The sequence below is a fragment of the Lissotriton vulgaris genome, chromosome 1_1 (assembly GCF_964263255.1).
Source record: "Lissotriton vulgaris chromosome 1_1, aLisVul1.2, whole genome shotgun sequence".
Taxonomy (NCBI): domain Eukaryota; kingdom Metazoa; phylum Chordata; class Amphibia; order Caudata; family Salamandridae; genus Lissotriton; species Lissotriton vulgaris.
This window is the reverse complement of record NC_141685.1, coordinates 95,680,783-95,699,549: the sequence shown is the minus strand read 5'-3', so window position 1 is coordinate 95,699,549 and position 18,767 is coordinate 95,680,783. Positions and strand designations below refer to the sequence as shown.

The 18,767-nt window shown below is 47.8% G+C and overlaps 1 protein-coding gene across 1 annotated transcript in view; it reads left to right on the top strand.

The window, feature by feature from the left end:
- The window catches only part of LOC147737542 (uncharacterized), a 532,291-nt gene extending 513,981 nt beyond the window's left edge, over positions 1-18,310 (top strand). Inside the window, exon 3 of the mRNA XM_086936290.1 lies at positions 15,331-18,310. Coding sequence (XP_086792416.1) covers positions 16,571-17,362 — 792 coding nt within the window. The 5' untranslated portion in view covers positions 15,331-16,570 and the 3' untranslated portion in view covers positions 17,363-18,310. The remainder of the gene's footprint in view (positions 1-15,330) is intronic.
- Positions 18,311-18,767: the final 457 nt, after the last annotated feature.

Genomic DNA, 18,767 nt, shown 5'->3' with positions numbered 1-18,767 from the left:
CTACCGAGGCACCCACTACACAGCTCCACAGATGCACCCACCACACAGCTCCACAGCTGCACCCACCACACAGCTCCACCGATGCACCCACCACACAGCTCCACAGATGCAGCCACCACACAGCTCCACCGATGCACCCACCACACAGCTCCACCGATGCACCCACCACACAGCAACACCAATGCACCCACCACACACCTCCACCGATGCACCCACCACACACCTCCACCGATGCACCCACAACACACCTCCACCGATGCACCCACCACACACCTCCATCGATGCACCCACCACACATGCCCCCACCACACATGCTCCAACCACACAGCTCCACAGATGCCCCACCACACAGCTCCACCGATGCACCCACCACACAGCTCCACCGATGCACCCACCACACAGCTCTACCGATGCACCCACCACACAGCTCCACCGATGCACCCACCACACAGCTCCACCGTTGCACCCACCACATGGCTCCACCGATGCACCCACCACACAGCTCCACTGATGCACCCACCACACAGCTCCACCGATGCACCCTCCACACAGCTCCACCTACACAGCTCCACCGATGCACCCACCACACAGCTCCACCGATGCACCCACCATACAGCTCCAACTACACAGCTCCAGCGATGCACCCACCACACAGCTCCAGCGATGCACCCACCACACAGCTCCATCTACACAGCTCCAGCGATGCACCAACCACACAGCTCCACCTACACAGCTCCACCGATGCACCCTCCACCCAACTCCACCGATGCACCTACCACACAGCTCCACCGACATCTCCACCGATGCACCCACCACACAGCTCCACCTACACAGCTCCACCGATGCACCCACTACACAGCTCCACTGATGCACCCACCACACAGCTCCACCGACACAGCTCCACCGATACACCCACCACACAGCTCCACCTACACAGCTCCAGCAATGCACCCATCACACAGCTCCAGCCATGCAGCCACCACACAGCTCCACCGACACAGCTCAACCGATGCACCCACCACACAGCTCCGCCGAGGCACCCACCACACAGCTCCGCCGAGGCACCCACCACACAGCTCCGCCGAGGCACCCACCACACAGCTCTGCCGATGCTCCAACTAAGCTCCACCAATGCACCCACCACACAGCTCCACCAATGCACCCACCACACAGCTCAACCGTGGCACCCACCACACAGCTCCGCCGTGGCACCCACCATACAGCTCCACCGATGCTCCAACTAAGCTCCACCAATGCACCCACCAAACAGCTACACCGATGCACACACCACTCAGCGCAACCACAGCATCACTGGTTCAAATATGTTCTTTCAATTTTTCAAGCTTTCACGCTTTATTACAAATCACAAAAAGATGTTAATATTTCACTTCTGTTCTTGGATTTTCGTCACAATAAAAAACACTGAACATAATCTTCACAAATGTTATTTACAAAAGTTTAAGCTATTGCCATTACAAATTAAATAAATAATTAAGTATTAATTATTTAAAAAAATTAAAAGCCATTGTTATTTGTAATATCAATACATCTAAGTCACGTAAATACAAAACATGTTGCATTGCAAATGCTATAGGTATCACATTTGCGAAAGTTAAAACTATTGGCATTGTAAATGATAAAGCTATTAATTTACCTATTTTAAAAAAAACACATAAATAAAAATAATTCATTTATAACACCAATAGCTCAAACTTTCCTAATGTGAGCCCTATTGCATTTCCAATGCTTATTATGAAAGGCATCTATATTAGAGTGATATCCAAATGTTGGAATAAATTTGGGTCTGGGATGGAGGCCACTATCATCGGTGATTTCTTGGCCGATACCAAGTTCCGTCATTAAAGCGGGTAAATCAGTCTGTTCCTCCTCATCGATAGTCATGAGGCAGTGAACAGCACGGATCGAGGCAACAGTATGTTCACTCTCACTCATCCGGTTTGTTGGCGTGGCACTACACACAGCTCTATTGGAAAAGAAATCCTTCAGTTTTAAAAGTCTAGTGAATTTGAACAAGTCAATGTGTACATCAGCAAAATCTCCTGTTTGGGTAGGGCAAAAATTCAATCCTTTACTCAAAACTTGCATCTCAATAGTATCCAGAATTTTATTAGATAAATTTACAATTTTCAACTCTTGTATACCATCAGTAACATTTGTCAAATCAGCAGTATTGGCTATTTCTTTGTTTTTACAAGCTTGTCGGTCTTTCCTACTGCTTTTCCACCTCCTACCCCCCCTCCTAGTTTTGGCTGTTCCCTTTTTTGTTGAAGGCGGCTTGACATTCTCAACTTTGCCAGTTCCTTCTGGAACGACGAGGAGCCCTCGCCTAAAGGGACCTCAGGTATAGTAATGGAAGAGGCAACACTGCTGGTTGAGGAAATGGAGTTTTGCAGCGTGAATCTTTCTGGATTCACTATGCTGTGCATATTCCGCGGTCTTGTGGTTGGGTCCGGATTCGTAGTCTTTTCTCTCTTTTTTTTTTTTTTTTTTTTTTTTTGTGGCCCAGGTGGGCGTCGGCGTCACCCTTCCTTGGGTGTATTTCCGGTGACGTCGGCATGCTTCCTGCGGAAGCTCCCATCCCTGGGCGCCATCTTCAGATTCTTTTTTCCGCGGTCGGGTCTGGATCGTTCCCGTTGGCCTCCAGACATTTTTGGAGAAAGTACTGCAAAGCGAGAAGTTCGAGAAGAAATTAAAAGAAGAAGACCAAGGAAGACTTCGCAGACCATTGGCGAAGAGAGAAGGAGGAGAGAACGTCGAGAACTTCGACGATCATCGACGTCCACGCGGTCAGGGAAGCCTGAAGCGCTCGAGGATGGACAACACGCCGTTCAAGTTCTGCCCGAATTGCAGACACAAGTACGCGCAGAAAGATCAGCACCCGGTGTGCAACCTTTGCCTACCGGTGGACCACAGAACCGAAGACTGCAACGCCTGCTCCGTCTTCGCCGCGAAGACCCTTCGTGTGAGGAAGAGCCAGAGGGTAGCACACGCCACCCTCGGAGGAAAAGCCCCGACGCCTTCGCTGTACGACCTGGGGATGTCCTCAGAGGAGGAGGACAACGCTGCCGCCGAACACGACAGCTACACGGTCGTAGAGACCGATTCCAAGAAGACGCCTGATAAGGTAGGAGACTCGACGTCCCACAAGAGCACGAGAGACCCTGAGTCTCGAAAGAACGAGGGCCAGACCCCAAAGGCGCCAACGCAGCGACATCTGCAGTCCGCGACCGCATACAGGCCCAGCGGATCCTCAGAGAAGGAGTCCCTGGCGCCGAGAGCTGTAGAACAGCAGAAGGCTCCGAAGATCGCCTCCGAAAGGGGCCGGGCTGTTGAACAGCAGAAGGCGCCGAAGATCGTCTCCGAAAGGGACCGATCGGCGTCGAGGGAGAAAGACCCGAAAGCTTTGACGACGTCCAAGGACCCGAAGCCAAGTTCGACGTCCAAACCTTCGACGCCGAGAGTCTCGCCGCCGAGCCAGGTGACGAAGAGAGGGGCCGAGCGTTCCGAGGGCGAGAACGCGGCCGAAAGGGAAAAGAAAAGACGGCGTTTGGAGGCCGAGATGGCGAGCATCTTGCAGCGGAAGAAGGATTTCGACGCAGAGATGAGTGCCTTTACAATTCCACACAAGACCAAGCACGTGGTGCTAGATTGGCCCGGCCGCCGAGATGGTCGACGACCAGGGAGATGAGGAGAATCCCTACGAGGATTACGGCTATGACGAGGAGGAGGGCAGTAGGTTGGACGCCGAGTCGGCCACCTCTGACCCCATCGAGGAGGATTACCTGGATATCGACACCGAGAGCCCGGAGGAGGCGGTCGACACATACCCCTCGAGGCCCTCGCCGCCTGACGACATCGGGGCATACAATTCGGCGATACAATCTGCCGCAGCGGCATTTAGGTTAAAGCTCGACAAGGAGAAGCAGAAAGCTGACTTCCTGCTCGAGACTTTGCTCCCAACACAGACAAGGAGCCAGTTCCTCCCAATGCTCGAGAGCGTCTTGGCTCAAGGACGAGAAGCATTCAAGGAGCCCGCAACATGCAAGGCGGTAACCCCTAGAACAGAGAAAAAATACAAACACTCCACGAAGGACCCGGCCTACATTTGAGGCGAGGTCTCCGCAGACTCCATTATCACGGCCACGGCTAGGAAGAGGGCCAACGTATCCACTACCTCGGGCCCACCACCGGATAAGGAGAGCAAGAGGATGGATCTGGTGGGCAGAAGGATCGAACGGAATGCTGCGACCCACTGGTGCATGGCTAACTCCAACGCTCTTCTAAACAGGCACATGTACCAGATCATGGACGGCCTGGGGCACTTGGTGAAGGACCTACCCCAGGAGGCCAGGCAGAAGGCCGAGATGTTGGTCGAAGAGGGGAAAAATGCGGCAAATTCTTGCCTTAAGACGGCCCTGGACGGGGCAGACACCGCCAGCAGGCTGATGATGATGGGTGTCACGGAAAGGAGACATGCCTGGCTCAGGATTTCAGGGTTCAAACCCGAGGTGCAACACAGTATCCTCAACACACCGTTCAACGGCGACACGCTCTTCGGGGCAACTGTGGACGAGAAACTCAGCCAGCTCAAGAAAGATAATGAGACGGCAAGGTCTATGGGGGCGTTGCAGTTCAGAGGCAACAGAAGAGGCACCCCGTCACGGAGGCCCGGCGGGAGAGGTGGAAACCAACCAGGTACATCACACCAGGTTTTCCAGCAAACGCACCAGGCAGACTCACAGGGACAGCAAGGTCAGCAGAAGCAGTCCTGGCAGTACCAACCAAGAGGTCAGTCCTTTCGAGGAAGAAACGGGCGTGGCCAGAATAGGAGAGGGGGGCAGCAGCCCTCCTCGAAGTGACTCCACAGAACTCTGGGTGCCCAGCCACAGAAAGGACCCGGGGGGGCACCTCGTACCAAGGGGTCGGGACAATCAAAACACCTACGACCACATGACACCAGTGGGAGGAAGATTGAAATTTTACCTCCAGGAATGGAGAGAAATCACATCAGACAAATGGATCCTAAACATCATCCAATTCGGGTATTGCCTGGAATTGGAGAAAAGGCCAACAAGCAGGAAACCAAGGGGAAGACCGCCAGCAGGAGACCAGCTGGCGAGGCTTCAGGAAGAGGTAAAGGAACTTCTGCAAAAGCAGGCCATAGAGCGAGTCCCATTCAAGGAAAGGAACAAGGGAGTCTACTCGACGTACTTCCTGGTACCAAAGGTAGACGACAAGATGAGGCCCATCCTAGACCTGAGGTTCCTCAACAAATTCATAAGAACACAGAAATTCAAAATGACCTCCCTGCAGGAGGTGCTACCGCAACTGCAGGTCGGAGACTTCATGGTCACGATAGACCTCAAGGACGCCTACTTGCACATACCGATGAACAAAAAGCACAAGCATATGCTCAGGTTCACAATCGGGGGAGGCCACTACCAGTTCACAACGCTGGCCTTCGGACTCAAATCAGCACCAAGGGTATTCACGAAGTGCCTCGCAGCAGTTGCTGCACACCTACGAAGACAGGGGATACACGTATACCCTTATCTAGACGACTGGTTGTTGAAGGCGAGTTCGTACCAAAGGTGCAAACACCACGCACAGACAGTGACGAGCACGCTCATAAACCTGGGGTTCTCCGTCCATTGGGAAAAATCGTCAATGGAACCGGAGCAAGTGAAGACCTTCCTGGGGGCAGTGATCAACACCGTGCAGGCCAAGGTGTTCCCCAGCGAGAAGAGAGCAAGGGCGCTGGTCAAGGAAACTCGCCTCTACCGGAAGGGGCAAGCTCGGACAGCGAGGACGGCGAGCAAGATCATGGGGATGATGGCATCATGCATCCACCTGGTGCCGAATGTGCGGCTACACATGAGACCCATGCAGGAATGGCTCCAGGAACAGTGGTCACAGGCGTCAGGCAGTTGGGAGGATCTTGTGGTGGTGACGCACGCAGTGCAAAGGGAGATGACATGGTGGAGCATGGAAAACCTAACAAGGGGAAAGTCTCTAACACCCCCAACTCCGACAGTGACCATCACCACAGACGCATCCCTGAAGGGATGGGGCGCTCACATGGAGGAGCTCAAAGTGAGAGGACTGTGGACGCCAGCAGATGCGACAAAGCATATCAATTACCTAGAATTGAAGACAATCTTCCTTGCACTGAAAGCCTTCCAGACAAGACTGTACAAGCAAAGGGTGTTACTGCAGACAGACAACACCACGGCGATGTTCTACATCAACAAGCAGGGTGGAACACAGTCAACAACGCTTTCAACACTGGCACAGGAGATATGGAGATGGGCCATCCTTCTACAGATAGACCTGCTAGCCATACACCTACCAGGGAAGGAGAACATTCAGGCAGACTGGCTGAGCAGACAGACATCGGCATCCCACGAGTGGGAGCTCAATGCTCAGGAAACAAGGTGGTTATTCAACAGGTGGGGAACGCCATCAGTGGACCTGTTTGCAACACGCCAGAATGCGAAATGCCAGTACTTCGCATCCAGACTACCCGAAAAGGGGTCCCTTGGGAATGCCCTATGGATAGATTGGTCCGGGACATTTGCCTACGCTTTTCCCCCGATACCACTGATACACCGAGTACTGAGCAAGTGCAGAGCGAGCAAGATGACCCTGATACTGGTCGCGCCACAGTGGGCGAGGCAGACATGGTACTCGCAGATCATGGAGATGTCACAGAGTGCACCCCACAGATTCGGCAGAAGAAAGGACCTGCTCTCCATGCAGAACGGAGAGGTGCTGCACCCAGAGCCAGAGACCATGAGCCTAGTAGCATGGCTCCTGAGGACATAGAGTTTGCACATTTGAGACTGCCAGAGAGCACCCTCAGGGTCCTTCGGGAGGCACGGAGGCCGAGCACACGGCGGTGCTATGTCGCAAAATGGAAAAGATACACGATGTGGTGCAAACGTGAACAACTTCACAAGAAAATGAAGAAAGACTCCACAGTGCTGCGATACCTGACACACTTGCTGGACAAAAAACTCAGTTCATCCTCCTTGAGGGTTCACTTAGCGGCTATAGTAGCCTACACAAGGGGTGAGATGGGCAGGAGCTTCTTCACATCCCAGGTTGTCAAGAGGTTCCTGGAAGGAGCGAAGAGGATCGCACCGCCCAAGCGGGTGCCACCACCAGCATGGAACTTGAACGTAGTTCTCACGGAACTCATGAAGGAGCCCTTTGAACCACTGCACAGGGCCTCCTTAAAGATGCTAACCATGAAAACAGCCTTCCTAGTTGCTATAACGTCATTACGCAGGGTAAGCGAACTACAAGCGCTGACGCTACAGGAACCCTACATACAAATACATAGTGATAGGGTTGTGATGAGGACGGACCCACACTTCATGCCGAAGGTGGTCTCCAGGTTCCACATGAACCAGTCCATACAGATACCGAGTTTTTTCCAAAAACCAACCAATAGCGCTGAGCGAGCTCTGCACACCTTAGACGCCAGAAGGGCGGTCATGCATTACATTGAAAGGACAAAGGAGCACAGAAAAACGAAGCAGTTCTTTGTGTCATTCGCCAACAGTTACATGGGCAAAGCAGTAACGAAGAACACTATTGCACGATGGATAGCACAGACGATTCAGCTCTGCTACAACAGGGCAGGACAGGAACTAGACGAGGGAGTGTGTGCACACTCCACTAGGAAGAGGGGGCCACAATAGCCTTCCTGGCTAACACGCCCATACAAGACATATGCCTGGCGGCAACATGGGCTTCAGTGCACACGTTCACAAAACACTACTGCGTGGATGTGCAGATGAACAAGGAAGCGCAAGTCGGACAAAAGGTGCTCCAGCACATATTCAGACACCAGAACTCATCTTCCACCCAGCCGCCACGGAAATGAGAAACCGCTACAAAATCTATGCACAGCATAGTGAATCCAGAAAGATTCACGCTGCAAAACGAATAGTTTCTTACATGTCGGTGTAGTTTTGCAGCTTGATGATCTTTCTGGATTCACTAGCGAACCCACCCACCTCCGCCAGAAAGATGAGGCTGGAGAGAAAAAGGGGTGGTCAAAAAAAAAAAAAAAAAAAGAAGATGAAGAGATAAAATGGATTTTACATACAAGGCGGTTAAGGAAAAATCACCTACATAGAACATTGCCATCACTTCGGAAACGAAGGAAACACGAAAAAAAGAATCCGAAGATGGCGCCCATGGATGGGAGCTTCTGCAGGAAGCATGCCGACGTCACCGGAAATACACCCAAGGAAGGGTGACGCCGACGCCCACCTGGGCCACAAAAAAAAAAAAAAAAAAAAAGAGAGAAAAGACTACGAATCCGGACCCAACCACAAGACCGCGGAATATGCACAGCATAGTGAATCCAGAAAGATCATCAAGCTGCAAAACTACACCGACAGGTAAGAAACTATTCGATGTTACTGACTGACTGGTTATCCTCACCATCATCCCTTTGTTCTTTTTTTATCCTCGGCCACAGAGAGATTATCACATTTTTTGGCAAAGGTATAGATACGACCGTCCTTGTAATCACTGTCATCTCTCTTGATTTTTCGTAATTTTTTGTCCTTAAGGTAGACTTGGTGATTATCCATTACTTTTTTCAAGATAGCAACATTTTTCTCAATTAAATCTTTCTCCCCCAACTCACCAATCTCTTTCTCTATTTGTTCAATCTCCGCCTGTAGCTTTTCACCCTTTTCTAGCGAGTGTTTGACCAGAATTTTCATCATAATAGATGAGGCTCCCTCTAAATTACTCTCCCACTCTTTAAGTAGATTTTCACGTAAGTCCTCAAAGGTGGGAAATATGAGGATCCTCAATCCCCTAGGGACTTTTCCATTCTCAAGATATTGTGTCAGGGTTCCCCATCCCACCATCTACTTAACTCCAATTTGCGTAATCTCTCTAGTTTTAGAAAAAGGCTCTTTAAACTTTTTTTGCCAAGTTCTTCCGGGGCAGATGTTACCCTAGGATTGTTGGGTCCAAACAAATTAAGTGCCATCTCTTCACGTCCATCATTATATCTAGACATGATATAATATCAACAATTGCCCCCCCCTCTTACTATCTTTTCCTTCCACCATCTTACCACTCACGTCAAACCCCCCCCTGTCACTGTATGTACAAAATAGGATCAGTACTAACTTAGTTGCTGATATTTCGGTTTTGGTCTATACTATCTGCAAATCGCGATATTCACGACACTTCTCTAATTTTATTATCTTTTTAGATTCAATTGAGATACTACCCTTCATGCAACTGATGTTATCAACTTGACGGCCCGTGACGTTTGCTTACATCTCTATTCCTAATATTGGAATCTTTGTATTAGGTGAGAAGATTAGGAATTTCAGTACACCTATTCTGCTTATTTAAATTTTTCATATTTTATATATCTTGTCCTCTGTTATTTCAGCATCTCTACCACTTCATTGGCCAGCTTTCTTGTCAACTTCATTGTGTCACATCAAGACTAACCAGTATCTTTGGCGAGAAATATATTGTATATATTCTCGAACAATTGGGCCCAGTATATGGCGCGTGTTTGTGTGTTTTTTAGCATTGGTGATCATTTCCTATTTTGCATAGTTCCATCTAAAGGGATTTTCATTTCCTACCTTTTTTCTATTCCAGTATCTTTCCCCGCCCCTTCTTGACCTCCGCTCGATTTTTACTCTTTTTATTGACTTATCTTTCTTTCAACCCTTGATATATGGTTGTATACTATTTCGCATAACAAATGCGATTACTGTATTTACCATGTTGCACTACCTTTTTTGTATGGATATTTCAAATTTGGGTAACATGCTCTCCAGAAAATAGGATTGCTATTGTGATCTTTTTAGGTGTTGTGTCATCTCTTCTCTCGGAAGCTTGATCTGATGCTTTTAATTTTGTATGTCTCTTTGTTGTAATTGTTTAATTTGAGTATATGTCATTAATATATGTGTATCATTTCACGTTGTTTTCAGCCCTGACGAAGCTCCCACGGTTGGGGAGCGAAACGCGTTGGCTGTCCTGTGCACTTTGAAAATATGAAAAAATAAAAAGAAAAATATATTTTTTGATACAACTTTGGTCCTGTTTTACTTCGTGCTTGGTGTTGCCTCCATTCTTCTCCAAAATTTGTGCTATCCATCTACTTGCTTTTTCGCGTTTTTCTATCCATGCCAGCATTTTACCTGTTTTGTCTCCCAATTCGTAAATTCTGTGGAAGGTATTGGTACTTTTGGCCTTTGCTGTTTCCCATGCATAATTCTTAAATTCTTGGCTAGCCAGCGCCACAGCGTGTGCCGTAACCTCAGTGGGGTCTGCGGCGTGAGCTTTCTCCGCTTGCTGGGTGGCCTCCTCTAGTTCTTCTATGGTCTCTCTTTGTGAGCGTTTGTGTCTCGTGATCGTCGAGATGGCCTGCCCTCTAATAACGGTTTTATATGCCTCCCATAGTGTGCTGGGGGATTGAACTGACTGAACATTTTCTGCAAAGTATTGTGTAGTGGATTTAACTAGGTCTCTTACAATCTTGGCATTTTTCAGGAACCCAGGATAAAGCGGATAGATCCTCCGTCTGCCAGGGATATAGGCAGTGTATATGAGTTGGACTGGAGAGTGATCTGATATGCCCCTCGGTAGATGCTCTACCTGTTTCACTTTCTCAGGCGTAATACCCAGTGTCAATATATAATCTATTCGGGAGAGGCTCCTGTGTGCCATGGAGAGAAATGTGTATTGACGCTCTGTTGGGTGCTTAAGTCGCCAAATGTCAGTCACTCCCATTGCGTGTATGAAATCTTGCAGGGCTTGATTGGAGCGGCTTGCTTCCCTGGACGGGTGGCGGTCGATGGTCGGATCCATTACTGTATTAAAGTCTCAACCCATGATCATTTCTCCCTCTGGAAGGTCCAGCAGGAGCCTCCCGAGGTCCTGAAATGCTTGCTGGTGAAGTGTAGGGGGAACATAAACGGAGAGCACGTGATACAACCTACCTTCCCACTGCCCAGTTAGTACCGCAAATCGTCCCTGTGCATCAGTCCAAGTGTTCTTAATCATGAATGTGGAGCTCTTATGGACCAGGATTCCCACCCCTCTAGAGCCAGATGTGAACTCCGCGTGAGCTACCATTTTAAACCCCCATCTATCTAGTGCCTTGCATGTTGTTCCTGTCAAATGTGTTTCCTGGAGTAGAACAATCGAGGGCCCCTTGCGCTTCAGGTACTGTAGGACCAGCCCTCGTTTAATCTCATGACCCAACCCAATCACGTTCCACGAAATTATGGACAAGGGGGGGCCCGGCTGAAGTGGTAACTGAGTGTTGGTCTCCTGCCCCTCATGTGGTGTCACGTCGTGCTTGAAATGTATATCCTATGGTCAGTGACTACTGTTGATACCTGCTGTACATGACCTGCCCTGTGTGCGCATAGATTGTATAGTTGACACGTAAACTTGTTCCTTGAAATAACGTAACATATTAAACGTAACCACTGTAACAGTTGCTTCAAGAATCCTTGGCCCCTAATCCCAAACCCTGCCCTCCCCCCCATCGGATCTGTGACTGTCCCCATCTCCAATTGCTCATTATGGCCCCCGATAAACAATTGTAGTCCCTGAAGAAAGTGGTCATTGTTCACCAGAGACCAAAACAAACCGAAACTTATCGCTATCAAAATCCCAACCCCCCACCCTGCCTCCCTGCCCGGCGGATACAGAACCATCCACCACCCCCAACTGAGCAGAGTGCTTACTTCCCAGAACAAAATGTAGTGTTCGTGAGGGTGAGACTACCGTGACTGTTATAGCCTCCTTCCCACCCATCAATGTCCATGCAGCGCTACCAACATCACGGTAGGTCCTACCTGTAGGAGTCTTCATAACTTGCCTGTGTATCACGTCCTTAATCGACCCATTGTAAGGAAGGTCAATGTAACAGTACCCATCACCCTGCGCTCACCGCCCAATCTCGGGCCGTGTCCATATCATAGTCTCCTACTGCGGTGTTGTGAAGCGTGGCAGGCTGTGAGGTCCTTTATCCTTAAAAAGCCAAGTCATAGCGTCGCTTCAGTGATGCAGTTTGTTGTGGGCTTCTGTCTTTTCCATTATCGGTTATTATGTCTTGCATCCCGGTTCCTGGGTTTCCCTGTCTGCCGCCAGCCCTCCAACCAATCTTGCGCATCTTTAGACGATTCAAAAAAACAGGTTTTTCCCTCCGCTTCAACACGCAGCTTCGCTGGGAAGAGCATTGAGTATTTGAGTTCTCTAGAACGGAGTTCCCTTTTCACTTCCGTGAAATTTCGTTGTCATTGTGCCACCGCTGCCGTGTAGTCTGGATAGAAGGTGACCTCTGCATTGTCAATTTTGACTGGTGGAGCCATTCGAGCTGTCTGCAGGATGGCATCGCGGTGGCGAAAGTTGAAGATCCTCGCTAAGATTGGACGCGGTGGTGCCCCTGGTTTCGGTTTCCCCCCTGGCACCCGGTGGGCACGTTCTACTGAGAAATAATTTGACAGGCCCTTCGGTTGCAGCTTTGTTTGTTGTTTCCGGTACACAAACCAGGCGTACGTTGTTGCGCCGTGAGTGGCCTTCCTGTTCGTCAAGTATCGCCTTTAATAGCAGATTGTCATCTTCCAGTTTCTGTACTTTGTGTTTCAAGGCCGCCGTGTCGTCAGTTAGCCCCGATGTAGCTTTTTCCACCTCAATCAAACGGTCTGACAACTTGGAGAAGTCTGCCCTTATCAGGGAGATATCGGTGGAGAATGTGTCCATTCAAGTTTGCATTGTGTGCAATGCCGCCATGACATCGTTCAGGGTGACCTGTTCGGCGTCACCATGCGGGTTGGTCGTCTGGGATGATGTGCGTGGCGCTTTGCTTTCCGGTGACCATTCTGGGGTTCTTTTACATAGGCATATTTTTCCAAGCGCGGAGGCTGTTGCACCTTGGGCCCCCTGCCCGTCATGGTACTTGATCGCAGTGGACACGCACCCAAAAATTTGTGGGAACAGGAGAAGAGCCCCGTTTGCCAACTGTTCCTCGATGTGTTGTACAGTGTGTTCCTTGGTGACTCCGGGAATGCGTGTGGGCCTGCGTTGCGCTGGGCTGGTCCGCTGTGTAGAACCAGCGGCCTGTGGTACCTCAGCTCCTGTCTTTCAGCCGTGGAACTGCTCCCTATAGCCCCCGCTAAGCTTGTGAGACAACGCCGGGTGTCTTCCCACAGTGCTATCTAGGGTATGCCCCTTTAAATGCCTGCTGGTGTCACTGATTTGCAGCTAGTGCTGCGTGTGAGGCAGGTGAGCGGGCTGGTGTGCTCAGCGGCGGTAACAGAGGCGCCGGTGGTTCCAGGATTAAGCTGCCATTTTGTGCCGCCGTACTGCGGCGTCCCCAGTCCACAGTCCCTGCCCGGTAACGTCGGGTTTTCACTCAGAGCCCCCTCGCTGCCTCCTCCAGCAGTCGCCAGTACCTTGTAGTCCGAGGATGTCCTGTGCGCGCAGCCGCTTCCGTTTTGGTTTTCGCCGCCTTTATTCTGTGTCCAGGAGCAGTTCTTGTCGGGTCATCTGTATGCCGGGCCGCCGTGAAACTTTAGTCCCCGGCTTCCGTAGTGCTGTTAGGCCCCGGTTGCACTGTCTCGTAGCCGCTTGAGTTTTAGGAGTCTGGAGTAGCGGATTGCTTCACCGGGTCACCGCAAGATCTCCCGTTTTGTATACAGCCGTAGCAGTGCCTGCTGAAGTCAGGATTATTGTGCGGATTGTCTGGGAAGGTGCCCTGCAGTCACAGAGCTCTGCTAGAATGCAGCCATCTTTCTCGGCCGGTAGCCACGTCGGGAAGTGGTTTTTTATTCGTTTTTTTTCTTTGTTCCTTGTTAGATTCATAATTATTTATCCCATATTAGGATGAGTTTGTCCACGCTTTTTGGCTATTCCGCATACAACACCTCGGTGGAGCAACCTGGAGAAATTACCGTTACAGAAGGCGTTGAGTTTTCTTTAGACCTATCTGCTGGCTTAGCAAAGTTGCATGATCTTCTTTTTTTCCTTTTTTATCTCTCTCTCTAAGCTCCGGGGCACTTAGAAGCTGTATCTTTCATTTGGCTTATCTAATAAGAGGAGGAGCTGATTTATATTGATCAATGCACTTTGTCCACCTGTTATAATTCTGTTGAGGCTTTCTGATCCCCTGCGTGGGACCAAGTGATGATGTAATTTTTGCCTGTGGACTGTGGAAAAAAAAAATTAAACACATTTTTGACATAAATCAGGTGGCAGGCCAAGGCTCCTCTGTGCTCCTCTGTGCTCCTCGGTGCCCTGCAGCAGCCGCCGCACGAGCAGCACCATCAGCGCCTTAGCACCGCGGTGCTGGCAGCGGCCGTTCCTGCCTCCATCGCAGATCCGTAGAACTTAAAGCGCCCGTATAACAGGACGCGGGTGAAGCGGTAACCGGTCACAAAACAAACCCTGGCAGTCGTCCCAGGCTCTGCTCCGCTTGCTCGTCAACTCCTCCTCGGCTCGGCCCCTCAGCTCCAATCGATACGCTCTGCACTCAATACCGAATCACAGGCCGACAACAACTGTGAACACCAACAGAGGGAAGAATAGTGTGTTTCCCCCAGTTAGTGAAAAAAAAACAGCATAAGTCTTGGCTGCTTCTGCTACACCCAGAGTCTTATGCATCTTTTCAGTCTAAGTTTTCTGTCTGGAAAAAGATTGTGTCCTGGTTTTCTGCACCCAGTAAATCCAGGTGCAGAAAAACCTAACAACTAATGATCAGGTGGAATAAAATGAACACATGAAAGTACGCCTTAATTTCATTGCCCTTGATTCACACTCTGACCATAGTTGAGGGATAGGTCTAGGCATAGTCCTCGCAGCACACAATAGATTTGCTTGAGGCAGAGGCCAAAGCTCAAAAGTCAGGAAACCAGATACAAGTAGGTGGTAACTCAGGGCAGGGGAAAACGCCTGTTGTCCGTGGAGGAGTCATTCCCTTCCCAGAAATCTGCATTACAAATTAATTAATAGTATATATTTTTTTAATATCTGTTTGGTGCCAGTCCATATGACTTTCATATCTGCCTTTGGGATTCTATGTTGCAACTCCATAGGGTACATGTATCCTTTGTGAGCTTAATAAAATGTTGAAAATTCTACAAAACCTCACTCCTACATCCAAGTACTCTCATGCTACCATTCTACACTCTGCTCTGTCTGAAAAACAGCTCGGCATATTCAAAATTCTGCATTGATTTGGCTTGTAAATTATATTTTTGGAAATGTACATGTATTAACTATTTAATTTTAATACTATAGGTGATTGAAATTACTGACGAAGAAAGCAAGATTTAGCACTAAGCAACTGAGTGTCAGTGCCATAAGAAGGATTATTTTGAAAAACTGAAGGACATCCAGCATTCTACGTTTAAACAATTTCCAAAAATCTAAGTGTGGCGAGGAAAGTATTATACCTGTAAGTGAAGTCTCGAATTTTGTATTTCATTAACCCAGAGAAAAGCCATATCTGTGCACACAGCATCAGAAATAATGTAGAAAGACCGCTTCAGCATCCTCATCTGAAATATTATCAGAAAGACAAATTGCCTCAGCATGACAGAATAACGTTCATCTAAAGCATCATGTACTTCTAGAGAGGAAGCACACACTACATAAAAGAAAGTTACAACTAAAGGTTTCTTCTGGATACCATCAAAGAAAAGATCCTGAAAGAAGACTCCGAAGCTGACACATTAACAACCAAAAGATTGGAAAATCACCTTTGTTCAACAACCATTTTTAACCAGTTACGCAAGTTTGAGACTATCTGCCTCGGGATATAACACCTTGACCCACTCTGCTCACTCTTGCGAAAACCTTAAAAATTCACCACTTTATTGTGTTAATGACCATTTCAGATTGTTTCCTTTTTATTGTGTACTGTTCTGTATTTCTATGTAAATCGCCTCAACATTATCTGTTGTGCAGGAGTGATATGTAAAACTGTTAAATATATAAATGGATTAAAGGAGCACCGTTGCGCTATAGCTAATGTAAATAGATCCTCATCCTCAGAACTACAAACCTTAACCTTACCCCAAACATAGAAAGGGTAGAAGGAACTGATGTTCTGCGACTAATGATCCACAATAGTACTCTAACGCCCTCGGTTACTGCCAGTACACCAGTGCAAAAAGGTACTTATCAGTTTAATCATTAAATATCAGACTAAAACCTTATTACTGCATTGCTAAGAACCTATACAAATAAATTTGAGAAAAACTTCAGTCACAAATTAAGTTGCTGCCGGAGAGGCTATTACCTAAAGACTATTATCTGTTAGAAAAATTTCAACAGGTGTTACAGGACTGCTTCCCGACATTTTTTGCTCAATTCAAGTGTTGAGAAGATTACACACAATTTGTTTTAGAGATAGTGCTGAACATTATCTGAACAAGCCTGACTCTAAAATTGAGGCAAAATAACCGAGGTTAGGGAAAAAAGTTACCTGTGCCCAAAAAGATACAGCCATAAATCTTATCTCTCAGAATTTGACAGAATGCACACAGGGGAAAACCACACTCAGTGCAATGTATGCCAAAAAAGTTTCAGGCGTAAATCTTATCTCACTGAGCATATGAGAATCCACACTGGGGAAAAACCTTTTCAGTGCTCTGAATGCCAGAAAAGGTTTAGTATCAAACCGAGTCTATATCGACATGAATTAACCCACTCTGTGGAAAAACGTTATCAGTGCTCTGAATGCCCAAAACATTTCAAACATAAATCACTTCTAACTGCACATGTGAGATTCCACACTGGGGAAAAACCTTATCAGTGCTCTGAATGCCAGAGATGTTTCAGTGACAACATGAGACTCACTAAACATACAAGGACCCACACTGGGGAAAAACGTTATCGGTGCACTGAATGCGACAAATGTTTCAGTGAAAAAAGCAGTCTCACTGTGCATATAAGAACCCACACTGGGGAAAAACCTTATCAGTGCTCTGAATGCCAGATATGTTTCAGTCAAGAAAGCGGTCTCACTCAGCATATAAGAATCCACACTGGGGAAAAACCTTATCAGTGCTCTGAATGCCAGATATGTTTCAGTCAAAAAAGCAGTCTCACTGAGCATATAAGAATCCACACTGGGGAAAAACCTTATCAGTGCTCCGAATGCCAGATATGTTTCAGTGTAAAAAGCCGTCTCACTCGGCATATAAGAACCCACACTGGGGAAAAACCTTATCAGTGCTCCGAATGCCAAAAATGTTTCAGACAAAGATCTCATCTCACTGAACATGTGAAAATCCACACTGGAGAAAATAAATTATCAGTGCTCTAAATGTCAGAAAAGATTCAGAGGTAGAGATGGTTACAAGCGCCATTAGAAAACACACCATCAAAATAATCAGTTCTCCGAATGCCAGAAAAGCATACATTTTAAACTCAATCTCACTCTACATGAGCAGACGCACACAGGGGAAAAACATTACCAATTTCTGTGAATGCCAGAAATTCCTATTTGATAGGCACAGCCTCACTAACCATAAGCGACTCCATACTGATGAAAAACCTTATGAGTGCTCTGAATGCCAGAAAAGCTGCAGAAAAAAATGCTATTTCACCATGAGAAACTCCACACTAGAGAAAATCCTTATGCCATAAAAGGTTGAATCTGAAAGACAGTGTTATGCTTTATGAGCGATCTCACTCTGGGGAAAAACCTTATGAGTGCTCGAAATGCAAGCAATGTTTTGGGTACAAATTACTTCTCACTTGACATGAGCGAACTCACACGGGGAAAAAAGCCTTATGTGTGTTCTGAATGTCAGATAAGGTTTAGTCTTGAATACAATGTCATTTCACATGAAAGAATTCACACTGGACTAAAGCCATATACAGGAGGGGAAAGCCAGAAACGTTATACTCAGAAAGGAGATATCACTAAACATAAGAAATGCATCCACACCAGGTAAAAAGTAAGGCGTATCTTGAGTTGCAGAAAAGCTTCTAACAACCTGACTTTACATGCGAGAGCACATATTGTAGTTGCAATAGAATTCATCAAGAAACTCTTGCAGGATAACTTAGGCTGCCCGCATGCAACCTCCAAAGAAATTTTAGGCCTGGAAATATTTTTCATTGAAACAGAATCCACAGTTTGAGTATCTGAAAGTTACAAAACTCTCAAGGTCTTTACTTTACACAGGGAAGTGTTAGTGCTTGCAAAAATCAACTAATTGCCCAAAAAATCACAATAATAATGTCTTAAATTTTACTCCACCCAAAAGGTTTCAACTCACCCTTGTTTCTTAACATATGACTGATATCTATTTTTTCATGATAAGATTAAGCTTATGTAGAGTTCCTCAGTGAGGAACTCCGCAAAGTGACAAAAAAACTCTGGCGGTCTACGCGGAGTTCCGCAAGCAGCGGAGTGCGTAAGGGTCATGCAGTTTGTTGTGATTTCATCCCATGTTGGAGAATCATTTGGCCCTTCTCTTCCAGGAAGTTATGGATCTCTTTGTCAAACGCGTCCCTGTGCCAGAAGTAGGTCGGGGTTGCTACTCCCACTACTTCTTGGTACTCAAGAAGGACAAAGGCCTGCATCCTAGCTTAGTCCTCAGGGACATCAACCGCTTTCTCCGAAAGGAGAAGTTCAAGTTGTTAACCTTGGCTCAGGTCTTATCTGCCTTCGACCCTGGAGATTTGATGGTAGTGTTGGACTTGCAGGACACTTACTTTCA